Genomic DNA, 16,057 nt, shown 5'->3' with positions numbered 1-16,057 from the left:
ATCCGGGCCGCGAAGTCCCCGGGTCACAACTGTGGCAAAATGGAAGGGCGGGTGGGGGGCCGGGATCGGGGTACGCAGACGTCCGCAGCAGCTAACTGGGCATCTGGGCCTCTGCTCTGGGGAGCAGGCGCCGAGTGGGAGCGGCCACAGTGTGGCCCGTGCCCTCTCCGGATCCCCGGCACACCCTTGTATGCTCTGACTTTGTGCCTCTCTGTTCTGTGCAGGAAAAGCGGTGAAAATACACCCAGACCAAAATGCCCCTGGCCCGCGTGACTCTACCCCGGAGAAGCAGCTGAGTTACCGGACATGCTGGTCAGCAGGAGCTGGGTCTGTGGCTGGATGCAGCAGCTGCAGGGACTCAGCGCCTAGGAGGACTCCTGTGCAAGGAGAGAAGCAGAGATGCAACATTTTTAAAGTTTCACAAAGCATTCAGTTGCATCCAGGTTCCTGGAGCAGAAGACAAACAGAATTAATGTTTTATACCTTCGGGTATAGGTTTGAGTTTTTTCCCCCTCATGCCAAGTATTTAAAACCTCTAGAAACCCATGATTTGACAATCAATGATTGCGCGGTACTTTCAATTTGAATATTCAAAGGCTTAACAAAATGGACTATCTTCTGCAGAAATCCTGCACACAGGCACCCAGCAGAGAGTCCAGAGAAACAGGGAATGAGACCCGTTTGGGTCCTGACCCTTGCTTTTACTCTATTTTGAGCATTTTGCCCACCTTCCCCCAGACAGAGCAAAAGTGCTCGAAGATGCTCTGTATTTCTGCCTCAAAGGCAGCTCCAGGACCCCAGGGTGACTTAGGCTGTCCTTCATGTCCACCCGAGCCAGACTGGCCGGCCAGACCGATCCCCACATCCCAAATCTGTATTTTAAGGGGGAAATCTTAGATTTCGGGGAATGAAGATGACAGCCAGTAGGTGTGGCATAGCAAGGGCCCAGCTTGCAGGCCTGAGATCCAGCAGAGGCCTTCGCTCAGCTCCTTTTGACCCCACCTGGCCATGTGCAGGCTTCCCTGCCCTTTTGTCTGCTCTCTGGCTGGACCCCAAACAGTGGGGTTTCGGCCCAGAATGCCTGCCCGTTAAGACCCTTTGCTCCCCCTTAACGTGCTGGGCTGCCTATGGCCTGGAAGCCTGGAGATTTTCTGAGGCTGGTGGTTTCTTCATGGTGAAGTCCCCTCTTCTCCCCCTTTTCCTCCCTCTGGAGCATCCCTGCTGATTAGCTGCAGGAGCTAGTGTTTAGGAATGACAATGCCCTTGGCTCCTGCACATTTTAGCTGGAAGGACATGATGTACTCAAGCTTCACACTTTGGGGTGAGAGGTGGGGAGGAGGTGGTCTTGGCCCGAGCCCCTCACAAATGACCTGGGACCGTGTTGGCTCATCTTCTCCAAGCACTTCCGGTGCCTCTTCCGTGTGTCAGGGAAGCTTGAAGGCAGCTGTGGTTCAGGGAGGGAGAGAGTGCCAGGCCCAGCCCTCTCCTGGCCCCTGAGGGGAGGGGAGGCACTGGAAGACAGAGCAGGGTGGGAGTCCCGTGAGGCCAGGCCAGGCGAGGGGCCTGGGTCTCTTCTGTGTCCCCTGAGTTCTTTGAAATGCCAAAGTGGCACTGAGCCCCAAAAGGCATGAGAAAATCATCTGGATGCTCTCAAGTATGTCTATACTGCGTGGAGCATAAGGCAATGGGGACCAGGGCGCCCTGAGTGACAACACACCGGAGTCTGTGATGGGTACGCATTGCCTGGCAGCTCACACCTTCTCTCTGAAAGGGGGTAGGACTGGGAACACCCGAGGTGGCACTGGGAACCGAGGGCAGAGCAGCTGGAATCTGTAACAGCTTCTGCAGCCTCTTTCTCCGCAGGCCCCGGCTATGTCCCGAGTTTCCCTGCCGGAGTCAGGCTGGAGACCAGATTCAGGAGCCGGGAAGAAGAAGAATTGAGAGCCTCAGTTCCAATCTCCAGTCCCGCCCTGCCCCGCCCTGCCCCGCCCTGCCCCGCCCTGCTGAGCACTACTACTTCTTCAGGAATGGCAAAAGGCTGGGAATTCGGGATGGTTTCATCCTCATAGCTTTTCCATTATTTCTTTTGTCATCTACCTCTTTGTTTCACACTTATTTTTTGGTTTGCTTTTAAAAATCTTCCTCTTTGTTGTTTGGCCTGTTTGTTTATTGTCCCCCCTGAATATCTTTTTGTCCTTCTTCCTGTGGCTGCTTTCCTCCATTTCTTGCCTGCTTTGATTGTTTTCCTCCCTGGCTCCCTGTCTGTTGTCCCCTGTACTGAGGTGCTGTCTCACTTCTTTTTTTGTTTTGTTCGTTTGTTTATATATAATATATTTTTATTGATTTCAGAGAGGAAGGAAGACAGTGAGAGAGATAGAAACATCAATGATGAGAGAGAATCATTGATTAGCTTCCTCTTGCAGGCCCCCCACTGGGGATGAAGCCCACAACCCGGGCATGTGCCCTGTCCAGGAATCGAACCTGGGACCTCCTGATTCATAGATTGATGATCAACCCCTGAGCCACGCCACCTGGGCTGCTGTCTCACTTCTACAGGCTCAGTCTCCTTCCTCCTTTCCTTCCCTGTGGAGATGGACAGGGATGGCAGGAGGCCACAGTTCCCTTGGCAACATCACTGAAGTTGATGCTGATGTTTGGTTGCCCTGCGGAGAAGACAGGCAGCGCTGGTGAGAGATGAGCTCCTTGGAAGTCACTGAGTCTGTTGGTGATGAGCTCTGTCCTTTTGCCAGGAAGCTGCTGCCTGAGCTATGGCAGCGTTCAGGGGGCTTGAGGGCTGGCACCTGCTGTTGGGATGGAGGTCCCTGTGCTGTTGCTGCCCAGCAACTTCAGACAACTGGGTTTCCTCAGGCCTGGGCCCTATTTTGAGAAAGAACTCCCCATTTTTTAGCCCAATATTAAAGGATTTTAGTTTCTGCTGTTTCTATACTGGCAGACCCCAACCCACATATTCAACAGCCAAACACCAGGCTTGTGGGCATAAGGGAAAATCCTTTCTAGACATGTCCCGCGACTCTCTTCTAGACATGCCTTGCCACGAAGCCAGGAGCCACCAGGTCTGCCTTGAGACCCCAGAGAGTTGGATGTTCCTCACAGGAGACCTTTTTAAAAATTGTCATCTATTGAGTGTCCATTGGATGCCAGACACTGTCTTGTATAGTCTCACCATCTCACAAATGAGGGAACAAGCACAGAGGGGCAAGCAACATGCCCACGGTTATTGAGCATAGACACGGCAGGATTGGGACTCAAACTGGGATATGCCTGAGGCTGAAGCCCTTCTACCCGATCTTTTACAGCACAGGCTTTCAAACCTTTAACGTCAGCCCACAATGAGAAATCCATTTTGCTTGTTCACTTACTATATCTCTAGCAATACCTCCATATTTATGAAACGAACCTTTCATGACACAGTGTACACCTATATACACAAGACACTGACCATTTCTATTCCATGCCACCTTTTCCATTTCATTCTATTTATGAAAGCCTGTGTTGTTTGGGAGTCACTAAGATAGTTTAATGGCCCGCTAATTCGTAGGGACTAACGTTGGAAAGATACTGCCTACAGGACATGCAGACACACGTGTGTGTGTATGCATGTGGAAGTGTTGTGGTGTGCTGTGTGTTTCACTGACCCGTGTGTGAGGAGACAAAGGCAGTGCAGCAGAATGATTAGAGCAGCAGTCGCCAGCCTTTTGGACCTCACGGACCACTTGTGTTCTGCGGACCACCCGTTGGCGACCGCTGGACTAGAGAGTATTCTGTAAACACAGGACACCAGAACCCTAAGAAGAGACTGTCTAGAAGGGAGGGTAAGCTGTTAATTATGCTAATTACAGTTTGTGCTTCTCAGACTGGGAACTCTTCCCTCTCCCTGTGGCACGGTCATCTCTAGGGTGTCCTGATAATAATTTTAGGGTCTTAATTCAAGGCTGAAAAATATTGTGGAGTTTCAACAGGCTTTAAGAGGTTCACTTGCTTAAACATATAGCACAGGGTTCTGATGTCTAGGTGTTGGAAGGGATCTTTTCGGTACCGAGGGACTAAGTCTTTTGCAGATGTTCCTACTGGTGGTCATCTAGCCCCAGGGCTCCTTCCATTGCTTGCTGGGCTGCTGGCCCCCCATAGACAAATGTGAGGAAATGGAAGCTTGCTATTTATCAGGCAACCTGTCCTACTATTAGATTGCTTTAAATATAATGATCATTGATCTAGTCAGCAATCAATTAGGTATTAACTGAGCACCAACTATGTACCAGGCATGGTATCGAGTACCAGGAAAGCAAAGATAAGTAAGTCCTGCTTTCTGTCATCAACTGCTCTGTGAGTGAGTAACATGGGATAACCCTTTCCCACTTCCACCCTCCTGCTTTTCCACCAGGGCTTTGTTTGGTCATTCATTGCTTCAATCATTCATTCATTCAATCATACATTCAACAAGCATATACTTATTATCTGCTCTGACCAGGCCCAGTGCTAAATCTGAAGAAGTTATCATGCCTACTCCCTACCCAAGGCTTTTTTTGTTTTGTTTTTGAGGCTCCCCATCTGTAGTTTCTCTAGTTTTTCATACATAATTTCCAGATCTCTGGGTCACTGAGCTCAGAAACCCTTTCGCTTGTCATTGACCTTCTTAAAGTCACTCAGCATGCAGAATAATGGGAATAGAATACATTTCTCTTTAAAGTTTCAAATTAACTGTTTTAACTGTTTTTTAGCAGTCTTTTATATGCACACGACACTGCAGAGCATTATATTTTCCCCACAAAGTAGGAGATTAAACTAAGACATGAATATGAAAAGACTTTCAGTACAAGGAAACGGGGGTTTATTCCCTCCAAATTTGACTACAGCTCTAACCTCTATCAATGCAAAGTTCTTTTTCCATTTTGACTTTGGGACACTGTTACCAAACCTTGTGAGAAATATCAAGTTCCAAAAAGATGGAGGAAATGAGTCGTTACTGGGCCCAGAGTGAATGTTTGGTCCATATGAAAATAACCAGGAAGACGATTAGATAGGTGTTATTTAATGACTTGTGGTAAGTCAGTCTCTTCCCATAAAGCATATTCAAAGCTTTAACTTTTCTTTCCGAGGCTTCCATGGGCCGTGAGTATTTAATAATTTATTATTTAAATAAGAAAAATGCCATCAGGCACTGCTTGGAAAGTTCATCTTTTACTTAAACATTTTTATTATATAATGTATGTCATACAAAAATATACCTAAAGATTGCCATGATAAAAGCCTACGAAAGTTAAGAAATAATATAGTTGAGGGATCTTTAATTTATGACCAAATTAATTTATTAAGCATTAAACTTTTTTATTATTCCACTCAAGATATCTGGTTAGGGAGAAGACTAGTAGGGGCATCTATCAATTTTCCTAATGCAAAAGAGCTAATTCTTATGTATTACTTGTTTTGTCCACATTTTTTCCCTTTTGGAACTTGTAAAATTTTTTAGTTCCCTCCTCTTGGCTTGCGATGTACTAACAATGATATTGCATATTGCAAACCCAGACATCTTATTATAGTGATGATCAGAGGACACTTCTATATCTAATATCAAAGATTTCATGGTCTCATAATTTACAGATAATTATAGAAGATTGTCTCACTACTTAGTCTGATTTTGGGGTATTCAAGTTCCTGATTTATTTTTCATATTCGTTTTAATCACATGGTAGATAATACCAAGCACTGAATAACTTTTATTTACAAGACTTCTTAACATTACAATACATGTAGATATAGAATGAATATATGAAAATTTTTCTGTACTACTTCAAATCTTAAGTAATTTTTCTTTTTAGAGCATTTAAATATACTACATTAATTATTTAAAATGCATTATCATTCAATCCAATGTCCCTACTCTCAGCATTTGCAGAGAGTATTGTTAATGTGAAATGCTAAATGTGGTGAAGAGAAGTGGTCACTCACAGAATGAGGGACTAGATATTCACCTTTGTAGTATGATTTTAGTCCAATGCAACAACGATTTCTTGAGCAGCTACAACATGCTCGGCACTAAGCCAGGTGCTGAGAGCCCTCACGAGTCCTCCCTCTCCTTGGCGAGTCTATCGAGAGAATCACTGTTTAGCTAGAGTGGAAGATTTTGCATGTAAACTCTCTAGATTCAATAGTTATTGATTATGGTATATAGAGGGACAGGGTGCTGTTGCTCTGATTAGAGAGGAGACTTGATACCGAACCCAATAATAGAACTTAAAGAAAGAATGTGGCGTGTGGTTGGTAGAATCACTAATGTAAAGTGACTTAAACCTAGGACATCAATCGTTATTTCAATTATATTTTTAATTTAAGTTTTATTAAAGCATAGTTGGCATACAATATTATATTAGTGTCAGGTGTACAACATAGTGATTCAACATTTATATACTTTATGATATGATCACCCCAATAAGTCTAGTAACCACCTGTCACGGTGCAGTTATTAAAATATTACTGATTATTTTCCCTAGGCTGTACATTATACCCCCTGTGGCTTATTTATTTTATAACTGGAAGTTTGTATCTCCGAGTCTCCTTCCTCTTTTTCTTCCATTCTTCCTCACCCCACCCCCAGGCGACCATCAGTTTATTCCCTGTATCTATGAATATGTTTCTGTTTTATTTCAGTTCTTCAAACATATAACTAATGTTTTCTCCTTATGAATGTATTACTTGAATAGTTGGTCACAAAGCTACTAGTAATCTTTTATATGTATTATGTATGTCTGTAAGTAAATGCATCTTTTACTGTTGGGGTAACTCTTTTCTCTTTGTGGAATTTTTTACAGTATACTTCTAGTACTTCAGTACTAGAGTAGCATCATATTGTGTTATTAAATGAACTGTAGCAAGTCATAATGCTCATTTAGCATTTATTAAATAAATAAGGTAAAAATGTGGTTTCTTCTCACATTTTTAGGGTTTATATAACATTATAAGAGACACACAAATACGTTCAACTACTACCATAATTAATGTCTGTTTTCAGTGATTTATTTTGTCTATATTACAAATTTTGCAGAGGCACATTTTCCATTCAACTTCTTTTTTTTTTAATCTTATCATCTAGTAAGCTTTCTTTTTAAATTGTATTTATTTATTTTTATTTTATTTCATTTATTTCTTTGTTAATCCTCACCAAAGGATATTTTCCCATTGCTTTTCAGAGAGAGTGGAAGGGAGAGAGGGAGGGGAGGGAAAAGGGTGGGAGGAAGGGAAGATAGAAGGGAGAGAGATAGAGAGAAAGAGAGAGAGAGAGAGAGAGAGAGAGAGAGAGAGAGAGAGAGAGAGAGGAGAGAAAAGTGTGAGAGAGACACATCAACTGGTTGCCTCCTAAAAGTGCCCTGACCAGGGGTGGAGAGTGAACCCTGCATCCTTTGACTGGGAATTGAACCTGTGACCCTTCAGTGTGTGGGCCAAGACTCTAACCACTTAGCATCATGGGCCAGAGCTAGTAAGCTTTCTTAAGTAGCTTGAACTTGACATCACCATCTCTGCTTAATATTTTTACTATTACTATTAACTAGAGGCCCAATGCACTTAATTCGTGCAAGAGTAGGCCTTCCTTCCTCCAGCTGCCAGCACCAGCTTCCCTCTGGTACCCGGGACCCGGGCTTCCCTTGCAGCCCCAGCTTCATCCGGAAAGGCATCTGGGAGGACATCCAGTCTAATTAGAATATTACGCTTTTATTATTATAGATGACTTTAGAGAGAGAGGAAGGGAGAGGGAGAGAGAGAGAGAGAAACATTGATGTCAGAGCTCAACATGGATCATGGCTCGGCTGCCTCCTGCATGCCCTCTACCAGAGATTGTGCCCACAACCCAGGCATGTGCCCTGACTGGAAATCAAACCAGCAACCTTTCAGTGCAAGCAACAATGCCAACCAACTGAGCCACACTGGCCAAGGCATCACTGCTTCACCTTAAAGGACCTGAAAGAGATGGTGTTGTGAACTTGAATTCTCTAATTTTCTCTGGCTTCCCCAGGAAAGCTGTGAGTGAGAGCACAGTAGATTCAAGGAAGGAGAGTGAGGGAGAAGGTGCATTTTTTTTCTTATTGTGCTGCTCATTATTATGAAAATATGCAGCTAGCCTCTGGAATGAAGTGGGAAATGGAGAGTACTCAGATGGGAAATGGGATAGGGAAATATAATTAATTTCCCTGACATAATTTTATAGCTTGGTTTCACTTTTTAAGAAAGTGTTGTAAACTCCTAGAACAATGAAAGAACCAAATTGAAGTATATGTAATATAGAAACACACTGTAAAGCTAAATAGAATTCCTTTTTTAAAAAAAATATTTTTATTGATTTCAGAGAGGAAGGGTGAGAGAGAGAGAGATAGAAACATCAATGATGAGAGAGAATCATGGATCGGCTGCCTTCTGCACACCCCCTATTGGGGATCAAGCCCACAACCTGGGCATGTGCCCTGACCGGGGATCGACTCATGTCCTCCTGGTTCATAGGTTGATGCTCAACCACTGAGCCACTCTGGCTGGCCCTAAATAGAATTCTTAAAAATTATTTACCATGTGGAATTATTAGAGCCACTTCCTGTCACCATCCCCATTAGACTAGACAACTTAAATGGGTTCTAGATAGAGCATGGGCCTGTGTATGTTTCCTTCTCTGTAAGTTAATTTTGTTAAATGCAATAAAATGGCGTGAATGCTTTAAGAAAAATGTAGACATCACTGGTTCCTGAGCTGTACCTATCTGAGAGCCAATGCGTACTCTGGTTGTGAAGAGATGAACATGATTTGTGAGAAGGACCCCAGTAAATTAAGAGAGGTGAGCATGCCTACCATTTGGCATTATACTCAATCAAAAACATTGTGGGGGTATACTTATGATTTAAGCAGCCATTATTGTGTGTGCCCCTTGTTAACAGATGGTAAACAGATGACTGTAATTATTATAAATTTTATACAACCAATCTAGAAAAATGACTTTGAGACCCTGATGAAGGTCCCTCAGTCTTTAGGGAGGGCTAGAGCTCTTCTTTCTGATGCAGGGACCTGCTGTCCAGGTATGAGTGATGCTGGATGACAGATGGCTTTGCCTAGGATACTGCGAACCAGGGCTCAGTGAACTTACAGAGAAGCTATCTCCCTCACAGTAAAAGTTGCTTCCAATCCATTAAAGAGCAAATATGAAGCAAAGTAAAGACCAGGGGGTGAAAAGGAAGACAGGAGTGCAGGAGGAGGGCAGGGACCAGGACAGTGCAGCCCAGCAGCTGAGGACCACAATGCTCCCAGATCTCCTGAAGAGATGCTCTCCCAGGAGGGTGCTGAGGGGTGTGAGGTAAAGAAAATCTCTCTATCCAAGCATTGCAGTGGGTGTTCCATACATTAGGAGAGTGTTTGCGTCACCATAAAACACTCTAGAAGACCTGGAGAAGGAGGAAGATCCATTATTCACTTCTAAGTGTTAACTAATGTCTCCATTTGATTTTCTGGACTCCCGCCTCGCTGAGGTAGAGCTTAGGGACACAGGGTGTGATGGAGATTCTTTAGGGGCTTTGGGCAACCAAGTGGAAAATGAGAACATTGGGCCCCCAGAAGATGGAGGGAAAATGCATTGGGTCAGGAGGAACCAGAGGGGTGAGAAAATGAGTTAAGGGAATAAAGGAAGGTGGTAAGAAGATAAGAGGGAGAATGTGGGTATAGCCTGTGGGCCTTGATTCATGCACTGCAGAGTCCAAGTGTCTGCAAGGCATTGAGATGGGCACACTGCTTGGTGGATATTACTCTGGGAACTTAATTGACAAAGGAATTTAAACCAATCAAACGTACATGAGACAGACGACTGCTTCAGATGTCAGTTTCTTCATTCATACGCAGTAAGAATGAAGTTCCAACCAATGAGGAACTCCCAACATGGTCTTCCTTCACATGGGAGATGTGTGTAATGCTGGCCCACACCTGACAATAGGTCCCTCTTCCCAGTGCCTTTGCCTCTGGTGTTCTGTGGTCTGCTGTCTCTTGCCCACCACACAGTTCTGCTCTCTGTGTTTTCTTTGCAAAGCACTTGTTTTATTTGATCACAGAATGCCCTTTCTACGAACCCACTCTAATAACTATAGGTTCATTCCGTCAGAGAGACAATATCTAACTGAATTGTGGCAACCATTGATCAAAAATAAGTTTGGGCCTTTATTGTTTTTTTGGAGTAACCTAATTTTTGGACACCCTGTGCTTTAGGGAAAAGTCAAAACTATATATTTCTGAAGCCATAGTCTCCCGACTCCTTCCTGTTTTAATGACGATGAAGCGTTCCGGTGTGGTGATAGATTTGTCCCCGGGCCTTTGCAGGCCACAGTAAGGAGAGTGCTTTAAAGTCACATGGCATAAAATGAAGTTAGTCTTATGTGCCCTAATCTACATTGTATTCTATGAATTCTCTTTACTAAAGAACATACATAGTTCATAACTAAGAAAAACTCAACAGGAGACTCAGTATGTTTTGTGGATCTGCATACACTTTTTAATGTAATTTAAGGGGAAAATATCAGTGCCAGAAATGATACCTCAAAGATAACAGAAGATTCAGAGTGCAACAGGTTACTAAAGTTCCTCAAAACCTCACTGGCAGGTTGTCTCATTAGAATGTGGTCCCTGGGGAATATTACAAATAAATTCCATTGTCCACTAACCAAGAGGGGCATGATGGCCCATTTTGAAAATCCAGTTCCGAGTGACTCCCACACCAAAAACCACCTGTGAGACACAGAGCCCCAGTTAAAGAAAAGCCGAGAGGTTCTTCGGTGCATCCCTCAGTAAGCTCGGCGGCACTCATATGACCCCCACACCATGCTCCCGTCCTCTTTGGTCCATGAAGAAGGGTCCTGAAGGGCAGAGGCATCTGACCCCTCGTCTGGCGAGAGGGGCACTGCCTTGGGTGGCAGGTCGTTGGACACTGTGCTGAAGGGGGCGAAGGGATATGGGGACGGGGTGGGGTACCCTGGTGTGTGGTACAGATCCTCTAGTGCATGCAACGAGTAAGACTGAGCTCCAGCCAGGGGAGGCCCCCAGCTGGGGCTGCGGTGCTGGGCAGTGCTCCCCGACTCCAGCTGGGAGAGGCAACTCGTGCTGGGTGGCAAGGTCTGCAGGGTGTCGGTGGGCACAGGGTCGAGCTGGCTGAGACCATCCGGCACTGTCTGCTCCCAGGAGTCTCTCTGAGGAGAATGGAAAGGTCACCAGGGTTAGTCATTAGAGGAGACTCTGGTGTGGACAGACTTCCTCCCCAGCACGGGTGCTGCTCAGAGAGGGCTTGGTGTCCTCCCTGTCGGAAGCCTCCTGACCGGCAGCTTTTCCCTCTGGGATTGACACAGCAGTGACGTTTTAGTTTCCTGTGTGTAGGAAGATTCCTTTCCCAGACCACATTAAATGAGTGAAATGTGCGAATAAGAAGATGGACATTTATACCGCAGTTTGACGTTTACAATGCACCATGTCTTGCATTCTTTTTGAGTCAGGGTCCTAGAAAGCTCTTTCCATGGTGGGAAGTCAGACAGCGGCTCCTGGAAGGAGTGGGCCTCTCAACTACTAAAGGGCGTTTGAGTGGGCCGGGAAGGCCACCTGTCTTGCCCAGCAAAGAGGTGGGAATTGCATTGGCTCAGGATGGAAAGATTGTGAGTCCTATCATCTTCCATCCTGACACTTACTAGGTTCAATCTTTCCATCCTGTGACACTTAGTAGGTTCAATCTTTCCATCCTGTGGCATTTAGTAGGTTCAATCTTTCCATTCTGCGACACTTACTAGGTCCAGCCTTTCCATCCTGACACTAGGTTCCTGACTGAGCACTTGCTTTGTTTCATGTAATTTAAGGGGAAATGAGGCTTTAACAATGATATCTTGGGATGTTGCAAGGAGTAAATGAACAAAGGCACAGGAAAGTTCTTGGCTGGAGTAGGTCCTTAGTCATGTCCCCCCAAGCTTTATCTAAAATCCCATTTTTAGAGCGATTCATTCCTTTGGGGTTGAAGGCTGTTTTCTCTAAGGAGGGTGTTGGTGTTCAGATCTATACGAACTCCCCTTTGGAAGGACTGAGAGAACAAGGTTCTAGAGGGTGGAAGTGCTGTGGGAGGGGTGGACCAGGGGTGGGAAGCACAGTGGGATGCGTGTGCCTGGTCTGAGGTGTAACTGCAGGCTCTCCCCTTGCGCTGGAGGAATGATGGGAGAACACCCGGCCAAGCCAGCAGAGTATTAACAAAATGGTTATAAAACCTTCGTCAAACCGGTTCAGGCCTCAGGGTAGACCCTCCTGCTGTCGTGGGTGGGGAAGATCTTTGAGGAAGGCCCCTTCGGAGAGTACCCTGGGGGGCGTCTGTCCTGGCATCCCAGGGGGCAGGTGCAGGGCAGCCTCGGGGGTCTCCAGGGCGACCATACCTGGCTGCAGTCCTGTTGCCAAGCCCTGATCTCAGTCACCCCCTAAGGGGAAAGAGATGCATACTCACCAGCACGAAGTGTGCGGGGTCGCTGGGGAAGGGCGGTGGCAGGAGCGGCGGCAGGGGCGAGGCGCTGAATAGAGGGCCTGCGCTGGGGGTGAGGGCCGGCGGGCGGTGGTCCCCATAGGCCTCCGGGAAGTAGGGATCTAGGAGGGCGGGGTGGCTCTGCCCGGCTGAGGACTCGCAGGGAAAGGGCCTGGCCCCGCTGGAGGTGCACGCATCGTTTGCAAATTGCTTGGTGCTGTGGAAGTCCGAGTCGGACAGGAAAGATCTTCGGACGCCGTAGTACCCGGACATGACCGGTGAACCTGCTGCCAAGTGAAAAGCACACAGGCACACATTTCCTCCTGGGAGGGCCCCGGCGCCTCTGTGGCACTTGCTCCAGCACACGCTCCCATCAAGGCCGCGTTTAGATACATACACGTCTCCAACGTGGTAAGTGTGGCCACACCACCTCTTTCATCTGGTCCAGCCCAAACAATGATATGTTTACCTACAGTTCTCTCTGCCTGCCCCGGCTGAGTTCACTTCAGATGGTGCAATAGCTATTTCATGGTTCCCTCACTCTGTGTGCATGTGCTGGGCACCTTCTATGGGCCAGGCACTGAGCTAGGGAGGGGCTGGCCCACAAGAGATGAGAATGAGTTGGGTTGACATTTTATGGGATGAAGCATCTTTCCCACAGCTTCTGAGCTCTGTCCTCACATACACAGGGCCACTCACAAGAGCCTGCTTCTGGCACTTTATCTGAGCTTCAGTGTCTCTAGATAAGGTGATACTCTGACCCCATCCCAATCCAGAGGCAGGTTGTATCCTACTAGGGATGGAGTCCGCAACCACAGCATATGCCCTTGACTGGAATCAAATCTGGGACCCTTCAGTCCTCAGGGGGCATTCTATCCATTGAGCCAAACCAACTAGGGCTACTGACTGACTTTTAACATCCACCTGGTTTGCTTTGGAATGATATGGCTTCTACGCAGTCAAGTTAGGGGAAGGACCACAAAAAATTGTCAGGCTTTGGGGAGACGCGTGTTATTTGCTGCCCTCTTGTGGCCATAGTGTCGGCACTGAACGCTTGGAAAGAGAATGCCTGGCACAGAGTTTCCCTGAGGAAAACGGGAAGAAGATGAAACTAAGAGTCATATATAAAGCTAAGGCGAGTGCAATGGACCCAGAAGGAAAAAGAGGTGTCTGCTAAGGACTTTCTGACTCTGTCGCTCAGTTGTAGCAGGAAACATGATCACTGAGAACATGTTCAGGGCACGGGCTCAGCCAGTGAAACTGTCCTGCTCATGGTGGGTGTGCTTTCATCAGACAAGGCCGACACCTGCAGGCTGAAGTGGGAGGAAGATGCAGATGCTTGACTTGCCTGCCTCCCCCCAACCACAGCGACCACTTCAGAGCTTTGCCCCTGCCCGCCCTCCCCACTCGTCTGTAGGGAGAGAAGTCAGACTGCCCTTTGTATCATGACTCAGCCATAGGTCACTCCGCACCCAGCACCTCGGCCTTGTCACCTGATGTGGCACTTCATGTGATGCTCACTACTCTCTCACCCGAGTTACAACTTCTTTCCTACGAGTGTCCTGGGGGCAGAGCTTAGTGTTTTGATACATTTTCTGTAAACAGATTATTTTATTACTGTGTTCAACAATGACATGTAAACTTATTCATCCAGAAGCCCTTGTAGAAACGTATAGCACAATGCTACTTACTCCATCTTTATCTTAAGGTCTATAGCCCCGAACTTCTAATTTGCTCATGAATTTGAAAGCTACAGTTAGGGGCTTTATCATAAGCACATTTCTCCAGGGGAAAAAGAGAACTGGAGCAAATGAAAATTAGAATCAATACCTAAGGTTCTGTTTCATACCACAGAGTTATATCCGAGGGAGTGGTTATGGCTGAGAACAGAATTAAGACTATGTACACAAATAAAAACAAGCACAAAGAAAGACCCTCTGCTCTGTTAAGCATATTTTTTTTTCTCCTTAAGAAGAGGAAGAATAATTTTAGGTGGTAAGAGAAGCTATCTAAGTTTCTCTTATATAAAAAGGAGCAGAATTCAGTAACAATAACATGCGAATGGGGAAACACAATAGAGACATTCAGACATGTGAACCTTCTGCTTATTCCTTTCCCCATCCACCTCTGAAGGTTCCTAAAATTATTAACACAACGTCACCTCTGAGTTTGGGATCTGGAAAGAATGTGTGTGTGCATATATGGAGTGCCCACTACTGTTATCAAGAATGCCTCTTTTGGGTCCCCACAGGGGCATCTAATGAGACATATGTATTTAAATGAACACAAGACACTTCATTCAGTGCCTGACATATAGAGAGAACTCAATATGTGCTCGTTTCCCATCTGCCCACAGGTCACTCTCCTTGTGCACTAAAGCAGGTGCATAATCCATCAGATCACGATGTCAGGATTTTAGACCTTTTAAAATTGTAGCAAGAGCCGAAATGCCATTGCTTTTGCTCAATAAGCCTCTGCTAGGCAGGTGATCAAAAGGCTGCCTGCAAGACAGCGTGAATTCTAAATTCAGGAATGACTGAATTAGGCCTCTCTTCACTGATTTTATATTTTGTAAACAACTATTTTAAGGAAGCAACATTTAAAACGTGCCGTTGGACAGCTATAAAAGAACAAGAGCGCAGGTGTCCCATTGAAACTCAAAAGGGAATGGATGTGCTGCTCGTTGGGCTCAAGTACTCACCTGGCACCTGGACAAATGGAGACGGAGAGGAACCGACGCTGCCCTGGAAGGCAAAGACAGCGAGTGTTTTCTTCATTAGAAGCACGTTTGGATTTAAGGAAAAAAGATCAGGAATGCATTTTACAAACCTTGTTTTCTGATGCGAAGGAGCACTGTTTAGGGGGGTTAGATTGGTGGGAGTCAACTGAGACTAAGCATGTAGGCACCGGAGAACAAAGTTTTACAGGGAACACAGAGAAACCAAAGTTTTAGACGCTGGTGATCATGCCAAAAAGCACTGGCTAGAAGAAATGGAATAATCTACCCTTTGCTTTTTATTGTTTGCATTAATATTCTTCATCAAATCTATATCAAGTATAGTATCTATCTATCTATCATCTATCTATCTATCTATCTATCATCTATCTATCTATCTATCTATCTATCTATCTATCTATCTATCTATCATCTATCTATCATCTATCTCTACCTATCTGCATGGCATTTGGCTTCAACATTGAATTGCCACAATTTTAATATCTGCCTTTATGTAGAATCAAGTGTCACCGAGGGTGGGGACCCTGACTGTGATTTGTCTTCAGTGCCCAGATCAGAGTGTAGTTCATAGTCAGCACAATAAAAATATGTGGCAGAAATATACAGTCCTCTAAACCACAGGTAGTGAGCTTGGGAGGGTGGGGGATGTTGTCAGTTGAATTATATCCTCCAAAAGGTATACTGAAGTCCTAACACTCAGTCCCTGTGAACATGACCTGATTTGGAAACAGAAACTTTGAAGATGTAGTAGTTAAAGTAAGATGAAATCATACTGCACTAGGGTGGGCCCTAGATCCAACCTG

At 45.7% G+C, this 16,057-nt stretch overlaps 1 protein-coding gene across 1 annotated transcript; it reads right to left on the bottom strand.

Annotated features, from left to right (window-relative positions):
- Positions 1-10,817: 10,817 nt before the first annotated feature.
- Positions 10,818-15,294, bottom strand: LOC102751383 (chromosome unknown open reading frame, human C11orf53). Its single transcript, XM_006775251.1, has 3 exons — positions 15,219-15,294; positions 12,503-12,801; positions 10,818-11,219 (listed from the first exon to the last, which is right to left on the bottom strand). The coding sequence occupies exons 1-3, from the start codon at positions 15,292-15,294 to the stop codon at positions 10,818-10,820; spliced, it is 777 nt and encodes a 258-aa protein (XP_006775314.1).
- Positions 15,295-16,057: the final 763 nt, after the last annotated feature.

This window comes from Myotis davidii, unplaced genomic scaffold, assembly GCF_000327345.1.
Source record: "Myotis davidii unplaced genomic scaffold, ASM32734v1 scaffold8, whole genome shotgun sequence".
Classification (NCBI taxonomy): Eukaryota; Metazoa; Chordata; class Mammalia; order Chiroptera; family Vespertilionidae; genus Myotis; species Myotis davidii.
The sequence above is the reverse complement of the archived record's forward strand: the minus strand, read 5'-3'. Positions and strand labels throughout refer to the sequence as shown.